Source organism: Folsomia candida, unplaced genomic scaffold (assembly GCF_002217175.1).
Source record: "Folsomia candida strain VU population unplaced genomic scaffold, ASM221717v1 Fcan01_Sc017, whole genome shotgun sequence".
Lineage (NCBI taxonomy): Eukaryota > Metazoa > Arthropoda > Collembola > Entomobryomorpha > Isotomidae > Folsomia > Folsomia candida.
The window spans coordinates 3,383,235-3,409,867 of record NW_019091209.1 but is presented as its reverse complement, the minus strand read 5'-3'; the positions used below and the strand labels follow the sequence as shown (position 1 = coordinate 3,409,867).

General features: G+C 39.3%; 2 protein-coding genes and 2 long non-coding RNA genes across 4 annotated transcripts; 1 reads left to right on the top strand and 3 right to left on the bottom strand.

The window, feature by feature from the left end:
- Positions 1-6,011: 6,011 nt before the first annotated feature.
- On the bottom strand, positions 6,012-8,577 carry LOC110856652 (ADP,ATP carrier protein). Its single transcript, XM_022105145.2, has 7 exons — positions 8,419-8,577; positions 8,004-8,191; positions 7,242-7,365; positions 6,998-7,135; positions 6,603-6,889; positions 6,471-6,514; positions 6,012-6,372 (listed from the first exon to the last, which is right to left on the bottom strand). Exons 2-7 carry the CDS (start codon positions 8,167-8,169, stop codon positions 6,229-6,231), a joined length of 903 nt encoding a protein of 300 aa, XP_021960837.1. The 5' UTR covers positions 8,170-8,191; positions 8,419-8,577; the 3' UTR covers positions 6,012-6,228.
- Positions 8,578-9,500: 923 nt separating this feature from the next.
- Positions 9,501-10,784, top strand: LOC118437892. Its single transcript, XR_004836464.1, has 2 exons — positions 9,501-10,272; positions 10,372-10,784. It is a non-coding gene; the product is annotated as an uncharacterized LOC118437892 (long non-coding RNA).
- On the bottom strand, positions 10,426-25,235 carry LOC110856736 (ecdysone-induced protein 78C). Its single transcript, XM_022105268.2, has 7 exons — positions 24,649-25,235; positions 23,047-23,646; positions 13,854-14,001; positions 13,261-13,747; positions 13,078-13,185; positions 12,763-12,921; positions 10,426-12,674 (listed from the first exon to the last, which is right to left on the bottom strand). Exons 2-7 carry the CDS (start codon positions 23,582-23,584, stop codon positions 12,324-12,326), a joined length of 1,791 nt encoding a protein of 596 aa, XP_021960960.1. The 5' UTR covers positions 23,585-23,646; positions 24,649-25,235; the 3' UTR covers positions 10,426-12,323.
- LOC118437891 lies at positions 20,580-21,135 on the bottom strand. Its single transcript, XR_004836463.1, has 2 exons — positions 20,796-21,135; positions 20,580-20,735 (listed from the first exon to the last, which is right to left on the bottom strand). It is a non-coding gene; the product is annotated as an uncharacterized LOC118437891 (long non-coding RNA).
- Positions 25,236-26,633: the final 1,398 nt, after the last annotated feature.

The window sequence follows — 26,633 nt, the reverse complement described above, 5'->3', positions numbered from 1 at the left end:
CGATCTTAATTTTAAATGAGTCGCACATCTATCTATCTATCTAGCCAAGCAAGTAACTAAACTATCCAGCCCTAGATATGTATGTATATATGTGCATGTGGTGATGTTGTTATGTGTGGGATCTGCCTGCATGCATCTCTGGGAAACAATATCACCCACCGTATCGGCATTTGTGAAGAAAAACAGAGATTATGTATATAGGACAAACGTCTACGAGCTAATAAACGATGAAAGGACTCACTTACTTTCACGCAGACGGTCTCGATCTCAGAATCATTTTATTATTGGACTGAAAAACATCTTTAAAAGATTTTTTTCTTTGAAAACAAAACAAGTAAATAGTACATCGCGACACAATATGCGCAGGAAAATCAGTTATCAAAAATTTCTACCCAAAAATTCTAGATAACCATTAACCAAGCAGGAATTGATTCAGATTTATTTCCACCCTGTTTATCCAACATCAAGGCTGGCGGACCAAATTGCACCCAAATGATGGCACCTATATACACATAATATTGCATAATATGCATCCACCTCATATCCATATCTATTTACATACATACTTCATTAACTGGATGGTGGGTGGGTGGGTTCTGGTGTGTGAGGTCTGCTGTTCCTCCGTCTGACAAGGGCGCAATGAAAGAAAAGTTGAAAAAAATCAGTAAAAAAATGAATCCAATGATGCAGGACACGTTATACGGTATGTAAATACACACATGCATACATACATAAATATGTACATACATACATACGTATGAAAAAAAGCAGTAATTGAATTATTTCGTACGTATCTACGTATCCTCGCAAAAAAGAGCGATTTCTGTTCTCCGTTCTCCGTTCTCATTTCAAATTAAACTGTTCAACTCATGTAAACTGGATTTAAATTTGCGTTGATATATCATCAAACTAGATCAAAGTGATGGAGGAGTGTAGTAAAATTGCATTCGAATGCCGTCCTCGCGTAGTGAATTAAGATGAAGAAGAAGCAAAAGAGCGAGTGCATTGAGTCGAATCCTCCTCAAAAAAGAATGCATGCAAGGAAACCGTACTACAGATTTCTTGTCTGTGCACAAAAACCAAGTGAATCGTTAAGAACGTCTTCTTTCTATTTTGACTGAGATTCTGCTGGTTGGTAATGATGCTCTCTCTCCTTGGGATCATCAAAGTTCAACTGTTTTCCTCATTGTGGGGAAATGCGGAAAAATATTGTACGGGTTTTGTATGTAGCATGTTGTCCAAAAAGTCTCATCTCATCTCATCTCATGGGATGACTACATTGAGAGAATTGGATTTGGGAGAGAGATAAAGATCAAGAAGAAGAAGAAGAGCTGGTGCGAAATCTGTTTTGAAAATCTATCCAATTCACGGAAAGAATTGAGTGACGAGAAACAGATTTACAGCCGACACTGCAGAATGCAAACTGGTTGATTTCTCTCTTATTGCATTGATACTAATTGAATACCAAGTTAACAGACGACAAAGAAGAAAGAAATATGGCTCGGCGTGGAGTAAATGGTTGGTATAAATGGTCCTGGTCGTGGTGCAATATAGGAAATTTAGGATATGCCTGCCTGCCTTCTGGTCCTTGTAGCAGTGGAGACAGTAAAATAAATCAATCGAAAGGCGAAGAAAAGTCTGTGCGATTATGTATACGAGAGAAGTCCAACTATGCAAACTATGGTGGTACGCAGACCAGAATAAAGTAAAGTAAGCGAGGAGTTGATAAGCTTCTTCCTTCCGTATTATTCCGACTTGTCCGCAATAATGGTCTCGGATCGTAGTAGTAAATAAAAGGTAGGCTCACTTTACCTCCACCACGTATTTATCTGGTTGATACGTATTCTACATATGCGGCCACAAATCTGAGTCATGCTCATGTCAATAAAATCTCCTCTCTCTCTGTTCTGTCGAATGACAATGAACTCGTCGTCGTGTGGTGTGGTGTGGCGTGGCGTCACATTTTTATGGCAATACCCATGCATCCAGAAAAATGTATAATAGAATATCTGGACTGGATGAAAAAAGGGTTCGCGTTTTGTCAGTTTTCCTCTCTCCGCAGATGCTACCGGGTCTGGTTGCCTGCATTGCAGACCAAGTCACCATACATAAGTATGTAGATACATGGTCCAGAATCAATCATTTGCTTTTATTTATGCACGCGACCGACCAGTAAAGAGAAACAGTTCTTATGGTCTTCTCTCCTATTATGTAAAGTGAGACGAGCTGTGAGACACATGGCATCTCTGCATACTCAAAACTAGTCCACATGTCGGGAGAAAAGGCGGACATGGTGTAAAATCCACATTACCTGCTTGCCCGCCCGTGCCCTTTTGTACAAGACGAAGGACAAGAAATGTGTGTGGTGGTGGTGTTCCTTGAACCTGGCTCTCTCGGGTAATTTATGGTCCTCTGGTGCACTACCGGAAGTGCGGAAGTCAACTGGAAGAAGAAGTGAGGGAAGGTCGCAATAAGGCACACGCTGTCCACTCTCTCAGATATGCCGACCAGTCTGGTGATGATGATGACTTGGAAGGAAAGGAAGGGCACGAGGCAATAAATAAATTGTTGTGGATGTGGAAGAAGAAGGGGACGCGATGATTTCCGTGACATACTGGCAAAAGGTGTGTGCTCCCCAATTCACATCCGATCCTGCAGTCCTTCTTCCGTCTTCTTCTTCGTATTCCTCCCTAAATAGGTACACATGCATGTACGCATGCATGCATTATTGTCCCTCATCTGTCTACCCAATTCATTTATTCCGACAGTTTGGTCTATATTTCTTTCTCTTTTTCACGGGGAGAGTAGAAGGACAAGCTAACTGCTAACTAAATAAGAGGAAGTTCGTGAAGGGTAATCTTGATACTGAATTGACGGGTTTAAAAACCTCTTTCCCTTTACACGACGACGACCCTTTCCCTCCAAAGTTCCTACCTTGGCAGTGGCAGTGGCAGCAGTGGGTGGTGGTGTGTGACAGACAAGACAGTTGGTTACTTTACTTTACTTGACTCTTAAAAAGCATAAGCATTTGTTAAATAGAAAGGTAGCGTAATTGGGTTTGTCATTCAACACACAAGGGTTCGTCTCTCACTTAATTCACTTATGTGCTCCACAATGGGATGAATGATGAACAAATGAACACGAGTCTCTGGATGGATGTACATATGCATTTAGACTTTAGTGATACCGACCGATGCGATGGATTCTCATCGAGTCGGTAAAGTTGAGAAGACGGTTTTTGTATAACTCACCCTCCTCATACCTTCACCGGTTACATAAATACCGGTAAAAATCACCTGCACTCAATTGATTGCATGCACTCGTCTTCCTTCCCAGGTTTTGTTCCCCGTTTAAATTTATTCTCCAGAAAATTATCGACCAGGTGAATCCTGCATGGTTAAACAAACCACCGCTGCCATGCCATACCGTTCATACGTTGGTTATTATGTTCCTTGGCTTGGCTACTTCCTTCCGTACTACAATTCCTCTCTGCTTCCGGTTCACGACTTCCTAATCGATTTGGACAGAATTATACCACATCAATGAAAATGAAATACTTTTTTTAATGGTGTATCATCACACCATCTTTCGCAGGCCAGGTATGGCACGGTCCTTTCTGGCTGGCTGCAATTATAAAACAATAAGCAGCAAGTTTAAGTTGGATGACTTTACGAAAATAAAAATCCTCTCGGAAACATAAAAGCAGTCTTGTGGGAACAATTGGTTGGAAAATAATAATAATAACGTGACGTAAAAGGAAGTCGAATAATCCTGTACGGGTCAAAATGAGAAAAAGAAATGATGTTTTTCATCTCTTTACTGGATCGGTTATTAAGTATCTTCAGTTCAGATCGGATGTGGCTCTAAATTAGACACGGCATCAAATGAGACCATTTTTTCTTCTCTCAACTGAAACATTTCGCTCAAGACGTGAATTCAATCGAGTTAGTGACAACTTTTGTCAATGAACAAAAATCATGCATTCCTCTGGAGGAAAATTATACATACAGAATCAGATTTCTATTAATGTGCGTACCAAAAAACGTGCCCTTTTACTTCTCGCCATTTAATTTAAGACGGGTTTAAATTCCACTCCACTCCACATGGAACAAAATCAAATGTCGCCAGTCAGACCAAGCAGAAAAAAGTGATACAGAAGATTACGAGTAGTAACCAACCGGATCTTGGTAAAGACGACGACGTAAAATAAATGAATCAAATTATACACAGTTACGTAAGTTAAATATAGTGCAAGAAAATTGGACACCAAATTCAACCAATTTTTTTGTACAGCTCGGTGGCGTGGTGTCATCATGTGAAATGAATTTATAAATTGTATCCGATATCACGTAATATGCAGTCATCCATAGATCGACTTTTCATAAATTGACTCATTATTATTCCATTGCAAATCGGCATACCCACTTTGTGTTAAGTGGCCATTAAACAGTTTGGCCATATTTAAATAATTAATCTCTGACTGCACTTATCAAATGGTTTTGCGTTTTTTGCATGCTTGTTTTAATATGAGATTAATTGTTAGCGTTTAAACTTTCGACTTGACATTAGGCATGCAAATTGCATTTCTATTTTATAGTTGGAGTCTCATATTGCAACTTTTCTAGAGTCCTACCGAATTTGATGACTCAATAGTTGAACTTTAATTTAAGTAATTAAAATTAAGTATAATTTCACGAAATCGCGATTCTTGCCATTTTATTTGGTATGGATTAAATAAATGCATTCGTATCACTTTCTCTCAATTTAATGGCTCTTTTAAGGATTCTCTGGCCACCCGAGAAGAATTTGGCTGATGGTTACGTGTACTTTAAATTATTCTATTTTATTCTAGTATTAAATACGAATACATTTGTGGATGTGGACCTCCTACAAATTTAGTATGTGATCTGATTCACATTTCTTTCTTTTTTTTGGTTTCACCGATGGTCTCGTTGTCAACTTGAAGAACGGAAAGATCAGTTTTTCGAACAGTCAGCAGTAAAGTGAAGCATTTTACTGCATCTGCCACAATTTTTGAATTTATGCAGATGATGCTGATGACTAAACATTGTAATCTTCTAGAAGATTTATAAATACTACTGAAAAAAACACGAAGAATTAAGTAAGGAACAATTATTTATTATTTTAAATCAGATCAACACAACATAAAATCAGAATGTCCTCAAATTATTATTGGAAACTATGACCAAACTAATTGACTATTACTTGTTAAAATAACTTTGACTGTCTTTTTTAATTCTACAATCAATCATGATAAACCAATAATAATAAACACATAATACTTAATCACCGAATTTTAGTATTTACCATACCACACCCACTATCAATACGTGACAACTTGAAATTTTGTCTAGTTTACGGTATACAGTTTTTTCTCTTACTACTAAATATGACTATTAGTGATTTTATAGTAAATTGTGTCCTCCTTCTCTTCTTGGCCATGCATAAAATACATTCATCATCTTAAAATGTGCGTCCCTGTGTGTTGTACAACTTGTCTGCTTTCCCCTTCTCGAAACAATGCAAACGGTAGTATTTTATAACCAGTCCCAAATTTCACCACCACCAATTCATTCATAGCTCTTGTTGTGCATAGATTGTGATCTTTCTTGTAACATTGTGGACACTGAATTCAAATTAAATGAGTGTGGAACAATTTAGTATTGTATTATTGATTACGGAAGGAAATGGATGGTTAAGAAGGTATATACTGATTAATTAATGTGTTGTTGTGGAGCACTTGTTAAGATCGTGGTAGATAATGGTTAAGGTCTTAATTAAAGAATTGTCCTTGTCATCAAAAATGTATATGCAGAAGAAAGGAAGAGAGAAAGCATCTATATTTTGCAATATATTACTTTTATGGTATCACTCTTTGTCATCATCATTCTACACATAAATCAATGTAGTCCCGGTCTGGCAGTCAAGTCAATAATTAGTTGTTTGTGGTGGTAGTGGATGCAGAAATGAAAAAAAATAGTCAAGTCGAATTGAAAATCTAAATGAATCTGGTGTTTATTTTCCCAAAATCCATAACACGGATTGGAACGTTGCCGAAAACATATCTTATTACAGTTGGGAACCTCTGAATACCATCTCCTTCTATAATTAAGATTTTTGAAATAAGTCTACGTGTGTGTGGCTGGGCTTGCTATAGTTCACATTAATGATGAAGGGGACAAGTAGCAGCTCCTACTCTCCGTTGGCTTAGAAAAGGAAGGTTTTGATCTCATCGTACAGTACAAGTACGAGGGCACCACCAGTTCCTCGGAGAACGTTAGAGAAAGCGCCCTTAAAGAATGCATTGCCTCCCTCGGTCTGGTAAATCTTACGCCAGCAGTCGATCGTGTTCTGGTAAAACAAGAAAGTGAATTATTAGCATGTGTATTATGCAATTGGTAGAAAGACCTCTAAATCTCGTTAGTAGGATCAATAATCAAATTACATACCTTGTAGAGCTTATCAGTTCGTCCAGACTGCATCATCATTCGTCCTGTAGGAGAGTCAAGACAAATTAGTACACGAGATAAAGCAAGGCTTGTACATAATACAATCAATATGTTAAAAATGCATTCTCTTACGTCGGACAGTGTCGAACGGGTAACTGATGATTCCAGCCACAGTTGTTACGGTCTGAGCAATAGCCCACGAGATGAGGAAGGGAGTGTTTTTAGGGTCGGGAAGCATGCCCTTTGCAGTGTCGAAGAAGCCGAAGTACGCCGCTCTGTAGATGATGATACCCTGAACGGACACTCCGAAACCTCTGTACAGCCCAACAATGCCGTCAGACTTGAACGTTTTCGTGAGACAGTTGCCCAATCCAGTGAACTCTCGCTCAGCACCAGATTTGCCGACATCGGCGGCCAATCTAGAAATTGACAAGAAAATATTGTAATATTTTAATAGCCAGGCAAATGAGTGGGCTACAATTAATTATATGTTATCAAAATAGAAATAATAATTACAATTAACTTACCGAGTACGAGCAAAGTCCAAAGGATAGACGAAGCACAGTGACGTAGCTCCGGCAGCACCACCAGAAGCCAAGTTACCCAAGAAATACCGTCCGAATTGCTCATTTTTATTGACTCCTCCCAAAAAGACTTGCTTGTACCTATATAATTCAGAAAATATGTTAGTTTATACACACATTTTTGATTCGTGGCTCAACGACACCACCGCTCATGTGACGACGCCACGTGGTCAATTTATCAACTTACTTGTCCTTGAAGGCGAAGTTGAGCGCCTGGGTTGGGAAATACCGAATCACATTGGCCAAATTACCACGCCAGAAAGCTAGGACGCCCTGTTCTTTTGGGATGCGGACGAAGCAATCAATAATACCTGTTCAAACAATACAATAAAAGCCAATTCAGTATTAATTTTTAATGAACTTCATACATATTTATAAATCCATCATCTTTCTCATCGTCATCCCAATAATCTGTATCATTTCCATTTCACCATTATTACACATGTGCATAAAAAGAGTGTCACACAATTCACTGTTTGGCAGTGAAAAGCTCAAAAGTAAAATTGAAAAGGGTTAAAAAAAAGTATTTATAGCACCGTTTGTGCACACTCTTGCCAATAAAGTGGTCTATATACCCGAAACCCGTAGCAGTCCATATAATGCAATATAACTTTAGCCGGCCTCTCTCTATATCTCTACCACTCCGCGCCTGCTCATCACCTCAAAACCCACATCAGCAGCAGGCGAGGAGCACGAGTTATAATGCATTCATACATATATACTCGCGAATTTAGGTTACAAGACCACCGAATAAATTGCTCCTACTACCAGCACTACTTTACTCCCTATTTGGAGGGAGGGAGGGAGAATGAACTATTAATTGTTTCCGCCTTTGACCGGCATTCACAAATTATTGAGATGACAAACATGATGATTAACTACTTCTCAAACAACTATTCATAATTATCCCGATTAAATATTCAATATACTATTATTCCATATTCCTCACCCTTGTATCGTTGATCCGCCGCAATTTGTTTCGACACATGTTGAACTTGCAAGAGCAACTTGACTCGTTCAATGGGGGCGACAGCGGTTTTGGAGATGGCAGCTGAGATTCCTCCAGCAATAAAGTCCTGCATGAAGGACATTGGATCTGCGAGTCCGCCAGGCATCTTGATAGTTTTTTAAGTTGTTCTGCACAAAAGAGAGAAGAACAATTAATTATTTTTTCCACTCTACCAAACAACCCACTATAATATCGCCGCCATGTTAATTTTCCCTTCGTGCCGACGTGGCCAAAAAATTTCCACTCGAGACTTTTCACTTTATCGAACCACCCCCAGAGGAAATGGAAACACCCTCCCTTTCCCGATAACCACTTAACACCCAAAAGGAATACCCCCGAATCCCCACACACTTACCAGGTCAGGGAGCAAAAGTCAGACGGCAGCAGAACCTTGTCCTTGCTTCTCCGGTGGATGACGGCAACGGAATGGACGAGTTCTTCTTCTTGCCACTCCCAAGTCCTGTACTGACTGCACTGCCGGCGTGCGTGCTGCTGGTTCCACCAGCCCGGCCAAACCTCGCACTTTATTTCACCCTCGAAGCATCCCTCTCGTGCTAAATCAGCCCAAAATCTCACCAACTTCGCCTCGCCCTCTCTCCCCAGACACGGATTCCATCCCGTTTGCCGTGCCGTTTTTGGGCGAGAGGTGAGCTGGTGGGACAGGGCAGGATTTAGGCCCTCGCTGCACCCCTTCTACCCGCACCGAGGTGCGGGGGACACGAGATCCCCCCCCCGTTGATGACGACGACGACGACCGTACATCCATACATCCATGCAGTAGGAATATTAAGGTCCCGTGATCGTGGAGAGAGACACATGGGAAAAAGTGAGTGAGATGAGATTCTCTCCTACTTTTTTGCATGGGTATTGGCTCGCGTGTCGCTTTATGGTAACCTTTGCTCTTGCTAAAATTATGCAACCGTGTGAAGGTCTCTCTCATTAACAGAAAGAGAGAAGAGAAGCTGCAGCATATTTAAAAAGTGGAGTATAGTACATTTAAACAAGGTGGATTCATCCAGAGTGCGTGTTTTTTTGGCAGAGGAAATGAAACAAAATCCTTGTTTGAACCCTCGGCTTCTCGTACTGTACTTTACTCGGTGGGGATGACGATGGTTTTTTCTTCGGCATTTATATTTGTGTCACTGGTCGGTGCGGAGAGTCGTCGTTTTGAACAAATGCATGCAAAAAGTTTGGTAGAATTTGCAGTAAAGTGGGATGAATTTATTTCCCAGATCATTTATGCAGCACTCGGTGAACACGTGTCCTTTTCATTAATGAACGGAGAACGACGAGTGTAGTTTTATAGGTGGAGGTGAATGTGAAATCAAGTGCATTGTTTTTTATATATGCAGTGGCCGCGGAAGCTGTGGGGACGTTAATATTGTAGGATAGGGGAGGGCCCGGTTTATATAAGATGTGGACATCCAACAACCGTGGGGACATTGTCCCTCTGTCCCCTCAAGCTTCCGCGGCCACTGGTTATTTGCATGCATGCAACCCATTTTATTTTTCTCATTTACTTTTCTTCGCGAGTTGACAAAATTCCAAGAAGACGATACATACGCTTGAATATAAATTGTATTTTATCGTCGTAGAGTTGTTTATGAATAATAAATAATTATTTTCCAGCGAAAATATGTCACAGGCTGAGTAGTTTGACTGATGGATGTTGACCAGATCAAATCAGATCAGTCGAAAGTTTAGTGATCGAAGAGATGAATGCATAATAAGTAAAGCAAGTTGTAGTTTTATATCGATTCTCTGAGGTCATCCTTTGGACCAGTAAACTACATAATAGGTAATATAATATGGCACCATTCACCGATAACTATCATCAACCTGTAAAAAAATTCCCCAGGCAGGTAGACAAAATTGTTCATGAACCGTTTTCACTTTCGCTCACTTTCGCATGTTAAAACTTTCATTCAATTTAAACTTTCAGCCTTATCGCACATTTTACTAATTACGTAGATTTTACTACTCCAAAAAAACCTCCGCCATCCAGATATTCCTAGTTGCATGGCGGGATATCTGGTAGTCTGATACTATAAATTGCAGCCTCTGATGTCAGAAATTATTCAATGCCAACAAAAGTTAATTAGCCAATACTCACTCGTTCTCTTAATGCATTTCGTGAAGCAGAACATTCACCGTGTAAATTTTACACCATACGATTCATATTATAATAATGCCTCTCCAACCAACTCAAGTACGTTTCGTTGTGCGTAAGAGAAAATCATTTTAATGGACAGAAGTACATACTAAAACTCATACTTGTTACGTATTCTTGGTCTGAATACATATCTAGGTCAGGTGAGAATGAGACAAAAAAAGCCACCAGAAGAACAGAACACAGAACGAGCACGTTTTCATACATCTTTAATAATCCGTACACACTTATGTATATCTCATTTTCCTCGTCTCATCGTACACTTTTTTTCTCTCCTTAATTATTTATTATACTACTAAAATGTGTAAACACTTAGAAAATGTATACTCAATTAGTAAGGAAACAATAACAACAATATGTATGGATTTTTGTAACATTGGCAAACACATTCACAGACTTTTTGTCATCGTCATCATCACCACCACATGCAGCGCTTCTTCATTGATTGATAATCATCATTTCGTCACTAACCTAATAATATGCAACTCGTACACACCCACCCAGAGAGAGACAACTAATTTAACACAACGACAAAATAAGTATGGATGTATGACGAGGCTATATAGATATCTACTTTTTACTACGATTACATAACTAGTTCACACTCCAACATGCATAAATTCATCATACATAAACCTTAAACTATACTTCTTCTTCTCCACATTTTACAATAAATATTAACCTTTTAGAAACAAACAGACTTTAATATAATATCCGCTCACACAATAAATAGCATCCTCACGTAAGTAATGCTCTTACATAAATTCGTATCAAAATGCAGCATGCAATCATCATCAGTGATTATAAATCCTTTGAACTTTGAGTTTCGGTAATAATTAAGTGATTAGATGTACTACAATTACTGTGTTAAGTGTACAAGGATATACGAATTAAATAGTGCACACAGCCAACCTCTAGATAAGTATTTTGATATTTAACAAGAGTGAAGGTACATATTTTTTGACAAATCATCACACAAGAGATGTGATCTCTCTTGTTTTTTACAATAAATCTCCATCACAATTAATTAAAACTCGTTGTCTCATTTCCTCACGTATCACTTCAAACAAAGTATTATTTTCCAGTTTTCTTCTTGTGTTACACAATACACAATCAATCAATATTTTTGTAAATAATGCTGGGTATACGATTTAATATAAATTCTGCTCTCATAAAAAAGATGGTAATATTATTGAACTTGTTCTGTAAATCTGGTTCCTGTGTAAGTAAGTACACGATATATTTACTTGCCAAAAAGATATCCTTCATAAAAAAAGAGCGACGATAAACTCCTTACACAAAAATCTATATAATAATATCGACCACGATATTTAATAATAAGAAATATTTTCCGGAATATAATCCTAGTTTATAATGGAATTGATATAAACATCACAATTTTTTCGTAGAATTATACAACTCACACACATAACAATGTGTAGATGGACTTGATATTTGCTAGGTCAGGTCAACTAACTCCTACATGATACATATTTCTTTGTTACCTAAATAAATAAATAAATTGCAACATGCCGAGAGAAAAGGAGAGAGAAAAAAAAACTATCAAAATACGACATTAATTATTATGTAAGTGTATAATAAGTGTAAAACATTTAGAAATATTGTTTGTAGAAATATCAATTAGTTTTATAATATTTTGTAGTAATGGATACATTGATAATGGCATAAGCTCAAGGCCAGCAAGCCTACACGTTAATTGGACATCGGGTTTCGTAGTGATATTTATTCGGGGGTGTGATCTCCTGCACAAAATATATGCGTGGTACTGGTAGTAGTAGGCGTCGTATAACGACGGAGACCATAATTCCCCCGAACTATTCTGCTTTTTTTATTCCTGTCATTCTATTTTTACGGTAAAAATTGACGTTGATGTCTTACATACCTACATATCATTTACAACGGCAGTGAATACCTGGATTTATTTTTTATCTGTCTTCTCCTCTCAGTCCTACATGCTCGTTTTACATGATAAGAGTACTAGATCATCTTCGCGTGTAAATATAAATATGGTGTGTATGTATTATATGGGGGTAGACTTGAATTAATTGCTGGTTGTACATGTAAATTTGTTAACTACTGTTGTACATATTTTCATCCTCGATGGATCTTGGAATGTCGAATATCTCTGCGAACAATGGTGGCACGCACACCAGTTTGTTCCAGTGTTGTCGAAACCAATCCAATATTTCGCCATGAGCTGTTCCAATCCTTCGAAGATCGCTGAGAATGGGGGAAAGGTCGGATTTGTTGAGAGAGTCGAGGATCTGATTTTGCGAATGGGTCAAAACGATGGTGGAATGGTTGGTGAGAAGGTGGCGTTGCGGGGAGAGCAAAGAAGCTCCGGATAAGAGTGCCAGGTCCGAGTCGGTCCACTTGGAGATTTTTGACCACAGTGAAAACAACGAGATGGTGAATTCATTCTGGGGAAGAAATATAATTTTATAGTCAAAATCGTGTCATGTGTGGCATAAAATATTGGAATATTTTTTGGTATTCTGTGCAACCGACCTCATACACAATATCGAGATGCTTCCTATTCAACGTGAGTCCATCGGACAGCGTGACGGAATCCTTTGTCGTCATTGGGGCCACGTATACCGCCCAGATTTCGAAAAATCCCGTCTTTATCAAAATAAGTTGATCATCCTGCGGCAGCGATGTGAACCCCTGGAATAACAATTTAACAAGTATTTATTAATCCTACAAATCGATACTTCCACTAATTTTGATTGGAACCATAAAAGCAATCCCATCCCCATAAAATTGGTCATTTCGACCATGCGAGACATTTGTACATATGTGCAAAAAATGTGGCGTCTTTACCGGTATTCTCTTCGCGAATTCCACCACGCTCTGCACGGATATAAGCATTTCTCGAGACAGGGCGGAGAAGAGAGAAACTCGTATCGTTTCCGTGTGCTCCTTCAAATCCTGTAAGACACACATGACGAGAACATTCAGAAATTGTATCGACTGCTATGCTCCCGTCTCATCAATTTAACTTACGAGGGTGAGCTTTCTCGGCGTGACATCGCGTACTTTCTCCTGAGTATAAATGCAGTGGGTGAGATGTGTCTGGGTTACCAAACTGGCTAATGGACTTAATGTGGACGAGACTTTCCCACTATTAGTGCTACTGCTATTGTTTTCAGACACACCAACTGTCGATGTGGGGCTCGTATTGTTATTATTGACGGTGCTATTATTGACCGTGCTCCCAACAATGCCACCATTCGTAGTGGACGCGGATTCCGTGGTGGTACTGGGCGGAGATCCACTATTCGAGCCAGGTGATCCCGAATGGGGCGACGTCCCATCGAAGGAAGATTGGTCGGCTTCCGCGGATGTTATCACTTCTCGAGAACGTTTCGGAACACGGCCATAACGCACCGAATCTCGCGACATTCCGACAGCGAGGCACTTTTTGAATCGACAATATTGACATCGATTCCTATTTAGGCGAATCACCAGACATTTCCCGTCCCTCAAACATCTAAGAGAAAGACACGGAAATGTAATCCAGATAAAATATGGATGGCGCACAATAAATAAAATATGCTGAATCCATATGTATAATCCCATCATCCAATTTCTGCTACCTGTACTCAATCTGTTTCTGAATACTCCGTCGAAAGAAGCCTTTACACCCCTCGCACGAAGTCACCCCGTAGTGATAGCCGGACGCCTTGTCCCCACAAACCCGGCATGGATGAAAGGATTTATTATTCGAATCCGCAAATACACCTTCTGAAATTGAAAAAATTAAGAAAAAAACGTTACTTAAAATAGAAAGGAAAAGGGAAATAAAAAAGTTGATTGCGTTGCATTGTTGTCGTGTACAGTTAGTCGCCTCATCATCATATCTGCATGCATGCTGCCGGTACTACGTACTATTACTTACTACTACCATCATCATCTAAGAAGAATGTGTGTGTACATGTGTGTATGTGTGTGTGTATAAGTAACCTGTTTTCGGTTACCTTAATCAGTCAGTTATTCTCCTATTACAACATCTTTTACAGGGCTTAAACGGCATGGTAAATAATTAATTGGTAAAAAACGGGGTTTTCTTTCCTTCGTTCAATGCTCCTTTCGCAGACCACTGCTGGCTCATGGCACTTGGCAGGACTAACAAGTAACGAGGAGGAAGAATTGATAGACGAGACGTTACATAGACACCTGCATTTTTACCGATCATGATGGGAAAAGAAGAAGATTCTCATCGCATCTCTTGCCAAGAAATAAATAGACGCTGTAATTTTTATATACGACCATCATAATGGGTTTCATGACATGTCGAGATAGATAAAAGCTGCACAACGCGTAATGTGCCAGGCAGGCGTAAAAATATGATGGCAAATCTGTCCATATTGAGAAGAAAACGATGAGAAAATCACAAGTGAGAAGAGGACATAAAACTAAACTGACATCTTACTCGGTGTCATATATAATTTTACCGGATTTATATCAAAAGGTACAAAAATGGCGTAAAAATCAGAACCGCTTAAATTTTGGCAATTTTGCATAACCTCATCAACTTTTTTTAAAACCCTCTTGGCGAAATAAAGTAAAAATCGTATGTACATAGATAGGAAAATAAATGGAGTTGCGATAAAAATTCGCGAAAAAAATGCCCGTATTCATCAGAGGAGAGAATTACCACCACTATTTCCATCCGCAAAACACAATGCATACCTCTATAATTTCATTTCACAGGATAACGTGCAACAACATAACGGGGTTAGTTGGATAGGAATGAAACAACTGTTATGTTCTAACGTCTTCTTCTTTCAAAGAGACGCCACGACTACATCCGGATAGAAGAATTCGAGGCATTTCTTGCTTTTTTACTGCACAGGTAATCCGTAGTAGTAGTAAAGTAACAGAGGTACATACGTATGTACATATCAGTGCTAGTAGTGGTTGTAGTGGTGGTGGTGGTGGCACTTATCAAACAATGAATGCAATGCATTCATGGGAACGGAAGAAGAAGAAGAAGATGATGCATGAGAAAACTGACTGACACGGTGTGGATGCAATTTTAATGCAAAAGTGCAATTGGGACAGGCATAGTTGTTTTATTGCAGGCTTTTAGCGAAACAATGGCACTGAATGTGCGGCATCAAATATTTTAATTATCAACTCAATTAAATGTCCATCATGTTTATCTATATATTTTTTGGAACAAACTACCCGTGAGAATTTTGCACTGCTAAAGGAACTCTGGAAACTTGAACGATTAAACAAGGACGACGCGATTCCCAATCTATGATGCGGAAGATGGTGATTACATACCTACCCAGAATTGCAGATTACTGCACTTACTTGTTGTGTGAGAGAGTGAAGATCTCTGATGATTTATAGCTCGCGGAATGAATTGAATTAAATTAGAAACAGTTACACGAGGGGTGCGCGGAGTGAATAATAATAAGTCTGTGGTCGGACCATGGACTGGTTCAATTCATGAATAATAATGGCCGAATTTAGTGGTGGTGGTGTTGTCCGTGGTGGGTGACACTCAGTCACTAACTAACTACACCTATACGTACAAATGTACTCATTTACATGACATACGGGAAAGTAAAGCGTGAGGATCTCCTTGTGGGTGTGGTTTCCTTGGGTTGCAGGGCATACCAAGCAATCCATATGTACATACGAGTAAGTAAGAGTGTAAGTAAAATAAAGTGAGCTAGGTGTGTTGCACACATAATTTTAAATTTTGCATGAATTCAATTATTCATCCGCCGGCGAGGGAGGCTAATAAACTTGTGGAGGAGTCGTATTTAGTAGTCTGAAGAAGAACGACGTTCAGGGAACAACGTGTGTAAGCAAGTAATTGCTATTTGGCTATGTAGCAGAGTGAATTATGCAATGCTCATCTCTCAACTTGTGATCAGTTGTCTTATTCGTCTTCTTCCTTATCCCTTATCCTTATCCGTGCTGGTGCTGGTGCATGCATGGTTATGGTTTGCTTGTTGGTGGTGGTGGTGATGGTGGTTTCGGAGAGTGTTTATTATAAATCCGGGCATGAATGAATGAGTGGGCAGTAGAAGAAGAAGGATTTCACTAATTCTCTATGTATTTCAGGTTTGGCCAGTCCATATTTGCATAAAACTTCATATTCAGCATTAAGTAAAAGACATTTCAGACATTGACCTTTTCCTATACTTGGAGTACGATGAATGGCGAGTATGCAATTCATACTACATGCAAATATGTGTAGGGCGATAAGGATAATAATTATTACACATTGTGCGACATTTCTTGGTCCGATACGATACACTTACTTATTCGCTATATATATGTAGCTAGTTAGTTCGTTAGTTTGGTGGTGGTGGAAGACAAGAGCCAACTAATGCAATTTATATCGCAATCAATTACGCAAAAGTCAGGTATGGGAAAAGAGAGAGAGAGAGAAAGGAAAGTAATGGGAGATAGATTTGCATGCACATAAATTAAATGGACGAAGACGACAAGGAACGACGAAAACGACGTCGACGACGACCAAGAACGACTAACAAATAGATACTAATGGCCCAAACTTAACCAAGCGCATAGATATAGACATGAGTTGTACATACGTTATCAGATACGTTCATATGCATACATACATAGATTCCAAAGGAGGAAGTGTTGGTTGCATTCGTCGGTCACCAAACTCGCAAAAATGGAAATTGAAACGGATACAGGCCCCATAAGTTAAGAAGTTGGTGTTGCTGGTGAATTATAAATTCCTCTTTTCCATCCAACTCAATCTTCTCGTCAAGTACGCACACTGTGTGAGGAGAATTGATCAATAACTGCCAATCTCAATAATCCTACGTATACCTCCTTATTATTCGCAATAAATGATAATTCTGCTGGAATAGATCAGACCGGAGTGGAATTGGAAAATCTCTGACATTATAGAAACTGAGAATGAAAATAGGATGATAAGCATCACCAACATCATAAACATTCGGATCGTCATGTTGTTCAGGTATGTATATCATCAAAACCTTATCACCGCATCACTCTCAACTTCCGACGTGTACCTCATTTTATGGGAGCAAGAAGGGCAATGGAGAAAAGGTGAACAGAGGCGTTTGCACCCTCCAATTGTACATACGCAATCTGCTAGAATTTTAAATTAGGAGGAGGAGGTTGACAATCCATTGTAAATAAATTCATATAAATCCAACTAGAACAATGACACTAGGTCTGCTGCCTCCTCCTTATAAATACTTGGGACATACGACCATACGTACGTGTACATGTGTACAATTCTGTAAAGTAAGGTCACGACACATGTCGACCTCTCTCTCCTATGCTCTGGTCTGACTGGATGGAAGAAATCCGTCCATGGAAAAGTTGCACAAATTGGTGGTAGGAAAGGGAGGAAATCAAATCTCATTTCATAAACCAACAGCGTGACACGACCATTTAAAATTTGTTGACATTAAACTAATATGATTCTCCGAGAGATTAAATGTCCCATCCACATTCACCGACACGGACACACGTCCCCGTCGTCCCCGTCGTCGTCGGTCGATAAGACAAATATTACAGAGGTGTGTACATATAGCGTCGCTTTTAAAAACAGTGGGAGAAGTCTTCATTTCCTTCCTTCCTTCCTTTTTTACAACTACACACAACAACTGGGTTCGCATGCAAATGCAAAAATCCAGCCAGGGATTATTATGGCATTAATAATTTTTTGCAGTGTGTAAAATATTTCCAGGAATAATGACAAGAATCTCCTTCTCCATCGTCTTCCTCCTTCTTTCTACATACGACGAGATATGTTTACGTATCATGCTGCCGAGTTCGTTGGCCTGGCCCAGAAGTAAGTAAGCAAAGTGACGACGACAACTTTGACGACGAGAAGTTCTTACTGGAGGAGGCCGCCGCTGCCGCCAATAATAATAAGATGTGACCGTTCATCAATGCGGCTTTGTTTTTCTTTAAGAGTCATCATTTTCCTACTATTTTTTTCATTCTTTTTCATCCACCAACCAGTTAACGGTATGAAGGGAGATAAGCTGTTGTTCTTCTACGTACATATTTCTTTCCAGGAGGCGAAAAACTCCAGCAGTAAACAAGGCAAGCTTCACATCTCATCGTGCAAGTACTTTTAACACAGACTTTATACTTCTCTCTTTGGCTCAACTTTTGGTCCTTGCCTTCCTACTACCAGTACCAGTTACTAGTTCACATTTCACATCAACAGAACCTTGAGGAGCAGGTCGACGACCGAACTATGTATGGTTTCCTTAACGAAACTACGATGATCGTTCGAGTATAAGTGAGTCAGGTTGAGACGAAGAAGAAGAAGTAGTAGAGTCCTCATTCTTCGATCCCTTTTACGTACGTACACTGCCTTTTCCATGATCTCATCTCACATCTCTTTTCTCAATTCGAGACTCGCTCTCTTCTTATCCGTCCATGCACCACGGTTTGCAATATTTTCCATCCTTTCTCAACATTATCGTGGTGTATTCAAGTGTATTGTTATATTCATCATGGAAATGAAAATTGGATTGGTGGTAGCATGGAAAATCCACTTCTTCTTCTTCTCATCCTCCCCCGTTCTTATCCTGCCTCGTAGTCATATGTCATTGTTATGTTGTTATGCCTCATAATCAGGAAGAAGGAGTAGAGACCACCACGTCTGAGGGACTCTGGAGCCGAGGAAATAACAAGTAAATTGAGAAACCCGGAAGAGATTGGGTCCTGTTTTAAAGGCGTTCAAATCACTACCCTTTCATGTTATAGGAATCTCTGCTGGAGAAAAATGTAACGGTATAAATTGTCCCTTCGTCATCATCCACATCCTGATCAGACGACCTTCACAATGTCCCTTGACCCAAGGGACTATAGGCAGTAATGAATATCTTAAAAGTGGTGGGTCTTCCATACATGCATGGATTTTTGGCCTCAATAACAACAACATTCTTCCACCGCGTTATCCCTTCTTCTTATTAAAAAAGAAGAGGAAATAAATATTATCCAGGTCCGGATTCATCCATCCATTTACATAATCCGTTCCATCTTCCAACCAGTTTTACTACCACTTTTCACTAGAAAAAAGTGAGCCTTTCCAAAAAAACTAAACTTTCCTTTATTGTTTTTTTTTCTCTCTTCTTCTCATAAAATCTCTACAAATGTTAACCACAACATGACTACAAATATGTACGTACATGGGGAACGCTAATGTTAACCCGGTTTAATCACGTCATTAATATGCACACACAATAAAATTGTCCAACGATAAGAAGTACAGTTGTGGAAATTTTGCCAATTTTTTTTCTCCCTATTCTCAACCACGGAGACGAAGAAAGTGAGTAGGATAATGTCCACATGTACTTACACACATGCCTTTCTGCCCAGTTTGTGTTAATAGTTTAGCGAGAATTGTTGTTATTGTGTTGTGGGAACGGGGGATCATGTTGCTTGATGATGATGATGGTCAGCAAAAAAGGAGAGAACCGGTGCAACAGCAGAGGAGCAAAAAGTGGTGGAAACATTTTAACGGGATATTTTCAAGGCCAAGCCCAGCCACAACATGTTAAGCTCTCTGGTTGAATGACCCTTTTATAGCTTCCTCCTTCACCACCACCAACTGAGACGACGACGATGATAAGATCCACATAAATGTATAACACACCTTGAGACTTTGTTTACCTTGGGCCAATTCGACACAGAGTGGACACCACACCCCCAAAAATGAGAGAAGAAAAACCCACCATACGCACCCCAACAAGTAGTTGGCCGCCGTGCAATATTATTTCTAAAACGTTCCTCCGTTCCGCATTCATTATCATCGCCAGAATAATCTCCTTCTTCATCATCATCATCATCATCGTTTCTCTACAACGAAATCAAGATCAGATCCGATGAGGAGATTCCAACAGTGGAATTAATGCTCAATTAAGCAAATTTGTAAAGAAAGAGTGTTTTCCTCTCGGATTCATTTTGCCAACGGTAAATTTATCAACACCGCTAAATGAATTTTTTATGGGCTGTATTATTACTACCGAGAGAACTTTTATGAACGGTGTATTACATAGTTTTCTTCTTCTATGCAATCCTCTGCAGTTGTTGCCAATCTTTAATGCAATATCTTTAATGTAGTCAGCAATCGTGGTGGTTTGGTGTGGTAGTAGTTCAGCAGCAGCAGTTTAAGGGGCCTTTTGCACAATGTTAAACTGTTCATGTAACACAATGCCCCACACCCCTACAAAAAGTGGACCCTTCCACCGCGAAATTCAAAAAATCCTGAGTTTCTCGTGCTTATCTGTTTATCAACCAAGCTACTCTCCACCGGTTTATCAAACGAATATTCGTTAAAAATTTCTTGATGACTTCTTGATGAATATGATGACCCACCTCTAAAATGTCCCATTTTTCTTGAATTTTCTCGCACAAATAAGAATTATAGTTCTCATCAGAGAGCTGGGTTACCAGGAATTTTGCAGGGACGGCCATCGTCACACTTCAATCTTATATAGTAATTCAAATATTATTAAATTCCTGACTTGAAATTTATAAATGTTCTTTACCAGATGTGAACAAAGAGTAAAACTTCTTTGACGAACGGAAGTCGGGTCGTGGTTCGTGGTCACTGCTTCGTGACAAGATAAGACTTTCTTACCGGTTTGTGGTTTTAGTGTCTCCACCAGCTTGCCACTCGGTAAGCTGGTGGAGAGAGATGATAAGCTTGTGGAGAGTAACTCGGTGATAAGCTTGATTAGTTGATGATGAAGATTTGGTTGTGATGGGAAAAAACAGCGAAGACAACCACATTTACCACGCTTCGTGGCGTACCATTTTGCCCCATTTTTGGGAAAAAAATGATAAAAAAACAGATTAAATTGCAATCAACTCATTCATTTTTGAATTAATTTTAATTTTGATTAATGTTTTAAAAATGTAATTTTCAGCTTCACAAACAAGTCGATTTCAAATTTTAAAATGTTCAAATTTGACACAGATACGAAGGTGTACCTCTGTCAAATTTGAAAAATTTGAAATTTGAAATCGACTTGTTTGTGACGCTAGAAATAAAGAAACTAGAATGAGTCCTGGGCATGACAATAAACTGCCCCTTCCTCGTGATGAAGTAAAACTCACGTATTATGACTTATCCGCCGTGGGCTTGGCAGGGTCAGCTTACCCCAATCTCGACAAAAATTAATAAAAACTATTTCAATTGTCATCATCTCCTTCATTTCTGCATCAAAATTAGTGAGGTGTGTTGCAATATGAGCTTAATTTATAGGTGAACAAACAAGTGTAGTTGAAATTTGCTAGAAATGAATTTGAGCTGAGATAAATCCTTTCTTAGGTTAATAAATTAAGAAAGGATTTATCTCAGCTCAAATTCATTTCTAGCAAATTTCAACTACACTTGTTTGTTCACCTATAAATTAAGCTCATATTGCAACACACCTCACTAATTTTGATGCAGAAATGAAGGAGATGATGACAATTGAAACTATACATGCATGCTTATGGGGCGGGACGAGTCCAACTTGAATAGGGGTGTTAGGAATGTCGTCATCCAATTTCACCTTAATGCTGCATGTGGTTGAATGACCGTTGTCATCATCATCTGTTGAACATGATGTGAGCTGTACAATATATATTTTAATCTTGTATTTCCTTTCCTTGGATTATTTCCTAATCCAATCCAGCCACTATTTACAGCCACTTCTACGATTTATGTGAGAATGATGATAACGTTACTTATTTTATCCCTTGTGTTATCATCACAGCTCGCATTGTTGGCAGGAATAATTGCGTGACAATGACATGATGCCAAGAAACCACGTTGTCCAACTAGGGGTTGACACAAGGCACCCAGAAATTCGGAGGCATTTATGAGACAACTATGTAATGCATGCATGGAAATATGGCCAGCTAATTCTTTACACATATTTTATCCGATCAGCCAGATTAGTAACGTTATCACATCGATGAATGAATCCTGCTTCACTTGCACACCGCATGGATCGAGAGGTTACTTTACTGCTGCTGCTTCTGGAGACTAAAATTGGATGTCACTTCATTTCATCGCATCCTAATAAATATCTAAATTCATCGTGGTGGTGGTGGTGTCCATAATTGAACAGATTTTTTGATCCCGACATGAAACTTATCACTCCCTCGGTGTCATTTAGTACAACCAAAGCAAGAGTTGCCTATCTGTCTGAAACTATGATGCAATAAGGGCAAATTAACAAATTTCCTCGCTCTGCATATTTATTAACTATGCAGGCTCAAATATCTTAAGTGAGAATATTAAATGTGTGTGTATTTACATACGTATTTATTACTTGGGTCTCTTCTCTTCTCTATCTAATAATTCCACTCTCTACTTCTCTTCAGTCCCTGTTTATGTATGACGATGTCCTGTCCTCCATATTACACACATATTATTATTATTATTATTATTAGTATGTTGTTGTTGTGCCATGTTATGCTCATCATTAAACGCACTCTTCTTCTCTGATCCTGTCCTGTGCATGGAACTCTGTGGTCATTGAACCAAACAAAACGTATCCAGTTCCAATAACGACCTTCTTCTCTAGTCAAGAAATGTCTGAACCCATTGATTCAATTTCACTCCAGTATCACGCGAATATGTAGATACATACGTACATACGCTACTCAAATATTTAGGCATGAAACGGATGGAAATGTATGTATCTGAAGTAATTAAGTAATGAGCATGATGACCACGCGGATCAAGTAAAAGATGCAATAAAACCAGCGTGTTCAATGTATTAATCAGGATAAAATATTAATTACCTTTTTTAACGGAATTTCCAATCGCATTATTATTATTACTAATACTCCCGGACGAACTCGTGGCGTTGAGTTTGTTGCCACTACTCTTGTCCATATTTTTGGGCGAGTCTTCTCCCCCCTGTCGCGTCGAGGAGATGAGGCTGCCCCCCATGATTATTTTATTATTGCTGCTGCTCGAGGTGGAGGGGTTACTCCCGTCCAGCCCGATGGAGGAGGACGACACGACGACCAGGTTGTCCTGCGGGGGTGGCGGAGGAGCTGGCGAAACCTCCGTCGACATGACTTCGGACTGATCGTCGTCACTGCTAGGTTCGATTTTGATCCCTCGCACCACGCCCCCTGCACTATTGTTGTCGGTGGAGGATTCCAGCCCGGAAGTGGAGTCCATAGCGGAAGGAGACGTGGCGAAGGAGTCGAACAAATCTTCCGTCGTCCCATCGTCACAGAAGCTCAGTTCAAAGTCGAAATTGCTGGATGGGATGGTCAGGCCCGAGCTGCTGCTGCTCGTCGCAGCACTGGAGGATTCCACTTTGAACATGGTGTCGACGAGGAGGAAGGAGGACGGTGACGAGGCGGAGAAAGAGGATTTTTTTTAATGGTCTGTTGTAAAAATAAGAAAAAAGGCACGTTTTCTCTTAGTCGTTAGTACATACAGTAAGTTGATACCCCGGAAAGGAAAACTTGCTAATTGTGCTCAATAACAAACTAAAAGTCAACAAACAACCATTATTTTAAATTGTTGTTCACTTCTTGGGAATTGGAGGAGGGAGTTTCATGCATTGGATGCCTATGCGCGTATCTGTTTCTATTTGCGAGGAAGGATAATGATAATTAAAATAATGTGGTATTATTTTTCATTTTTCGTCATGTCAAGTTTTTAAATTTTAACCGTGCATGTTTAAACACGTGTCTGGCCTGCCACATATTTCAGTTTACAAGTTCATTTTCATATTGATTTCTTGCTCTCGATCGAGATTTTTTCTACTCAATTTGGAAAAAAGAAGTCTTAAATTTCCAATCGCATGAAAATATGTGTATTTAATGAGTTTTTTACCATGCCCTCGTCTAAATTGTTGTATATATGCATATATCGAGCAGGACTATGTAAAGTAGTAGCTTGTTATCCTTGCGACTAATTTTACATAGAAAAACAATTATACGAAGAAACAATCATGAAACAAAAAACCGTTTGTGTTTTTTCTAAAAAAAAGTTTCTACTTTTTGTCTCCAAACTTTGTAAAACATGCTCAAACATTATTTACTTTGTGGTCTGGCAATTAGTAGTCTACCTCGACAGAAAAAATGGAGGATGCGTACAACTAAACTTGTCAATGCTCATAAAATCAGCTCGAGTTAATTTCCCAGCAAAAATTAGTGAGACCAAAAAAAAACAGCAATTTTCCTACATCTGCAAAATGAGCCACGATTTAAAAAAAATTGCTACGCTATAAAACCCAACTACATAGCGGTATGCAAAAAATACGTAGGTGCGATCCCATCAAAGTGATTACTCTTCTCCTTCTCACCACATTTCTCATCCTTTACGGAATCACACCCTGACTTTTTCCATGCAAAATTTATAATTGACATGATCCAACTTACTGCCACGAACGGTGGTGAAAGTCGAGTGAATTCTGTAGCAGCTAAATCAAGTAAGTAATGAGATTTCACACACGGTTGCTTCTTCTCCTTCGTCTCAAATCCTCGCCTTTTCCTCCAGTTTCTTCTTCTTAACCACCGGAGACTGACCACCGGTATTGTCTAAATAAATATGCAGCTCGTCACTTCACCTGCTCCTTCACGTATCCAATTAAATAAATATTTACGTCCACAAACATCCCACTAAACTAAGTATTTCAAATAAGTAAAAAAACTCCTCCACTTCTCGTCACCCAGAAACACGCTCACAGAAACACTCCAACAATGGAATGTAACGAATGATGAGACGGAAGAATTCCTCAATCACCATTCACTTCTCGGGAAAAAAAGTTATGTAATCCAAATCACCACCCCGACATTCGCCCCACTTTTTCCCTACTCACGCCCCACGAACGGGGGGATCACAATCACGGAAAACAGCGTCATGCCTACAAATTCGGCGGCGATGTTATTATTTTGCGGAGAAAGGAGCGGAGAGAGACGACCTGGTCGAGACGAAGGTGGAGGAAGAACTGCAAGATAATTTCACAAGAAGGCAAGAAGACGAAGAAGCAGAGATGAGAAGAACGGGAGAGAGATGTGCAAGCAAGCAACGGGAACTTGCCAAGGCTCATCTAAAACTCTCGTATTTGTTGATATGTAACAAAACTGTGTGCAAGTGGTGATGGTCGTGGTAGTGGTAGCAGTGGTAGTCGTGCTGGTGGTATGGTCGTGGACGAATCTCATCTTCCCTGCGAAATTCCCTTTACTTTACTTACACGATCAGCATTTCTCACGCTATGTGTACGAGGATACGTTCTCTGCGAAAGTCTTTCTCTCTGAAAGTTGTGTTCGGTTGGAATGAAAATAAATCTTTCCCTTGAAGACTTGGTTCCCTCGGCTTTAGTAAATCTCCTCGAATGAATGCGCAGTCTGGTAGGTAGGTAGCAGGGAGGCAATAAAGGCTCCTCTCCATAAAGCAGCCAGGTCATTTTAAAGGGGAGAATGATGTACAAAAATTATGTATTTTTGTGTCCTTCAACGTATGAGGTAGGTCCATGCAGTCTCATCTTGCCTCGTGGAAATTGATACCCCGTTCTTTGCCTATGTAAGCGTGTTTATGGGGACGGAACAATTATTATTGCTGTCTATCTAAATAGTAGATACATTGCTCAGGAAATTTGCAATTATCTCGGAACAAATTGCGAATTAATGCGGAACACTGAATGTAGTATCAATTAAGCTAAGAAACCCAGAGGAAGAAGTGGCTTTTAATATGTAAATTAAAATACTAAACTCATTTACTTTGTGCAGTGTTGGATGGACGAATTCGTGCCATTAAGCCCAGAGCCTGCAGGGTTTTCAGAGAATATAAGGTTCCTCGAACCGGGATTATTGCGACGGAAGTATGTAACGTAACATACTGCTGCCCTGCCTCGTCCGACCCTTCAATATTGGTTCAATTGATTTGTATTAGCAGCACCACCAGCAGCAGCGCAAGTCTACCCAACAAACAAAACACCGTGTATTTTCCACATGTAAATTTATTCTACACTTGAAATTCGGCATGTTCTACTGTTTTACTGAGACCCGAATCTGGAAAATCCTTTCGAAAACGTAATATTGTACAGGAAAAAAGTTTTCGCGGATAAATTATGCAATCAAAATTCACTACCTCATCGTCACTGCCAAATTTAGAAACCGATTATATTTATTAATTTACATTTCATTCAAACAATCTGCCTCACAAATTTGACTTACATTTGAAAAATCAAGCCGTCAATAATTTTGAGTAGTTAAACGAATAATTATTCCTTATCTGCTTCTCATCAAATGGTCAAAATTTCACAAAATCTGTTCCGTCCACAATTACTCACCAGTCGAAAAGATTGAAACACATTTTACGTCCAATCTGCAATTATGATTTAGTTAAGGTAGGCTTATTTACC

Excerpts from the sequence above, each read along its gene's own strand:
- LOC110856652 (XM_022105145.2), bottom strand. The coding sequence starts at position 8,169 with ATGCCTGGCGGACTCGCAGATCCAATGTCCTTCATGCAGGACTTTATT. Across the intron at positions 7,366-8,003 it reads GGCGGATCAACGATACAAGG|GTATTATTGATTGCTTCGTC; the intron begins GTGAGGAATATG and ends TTGTTTGAACAG. Across the intron at positions 7,136-7,241 it reads AACTTCGCCTTCAAGGACAA|GTACAAGCAAGTCTTTTTGG; the intron begins GTAAGTTGATAA and ends TGAATTATATAG.
- LOC110856736 (XM_022105268.2), bottom strand. The coding sequence starts at position 23,584 with ATGTTCAAAGTGGAATCCTCCAGTGCTGCGACGAGCAGCAGCAGCTCG. Across the intron at positions 14,002-23,046 it reads TGGAAATTCCGTTAAAAAAG|AAGGTGTATTTGCGGATTCG; the intron begins GTAATTAATATT and ends TTTCAATTTCAG. Across the intron at positions 12,922-13,077 it reads AATTCGCGAAGAGAATACCG|GGGTTCACATCGCTGCCGCA; the intron begins GTAAAGACGCCA and ends TTGTTATTCCAG.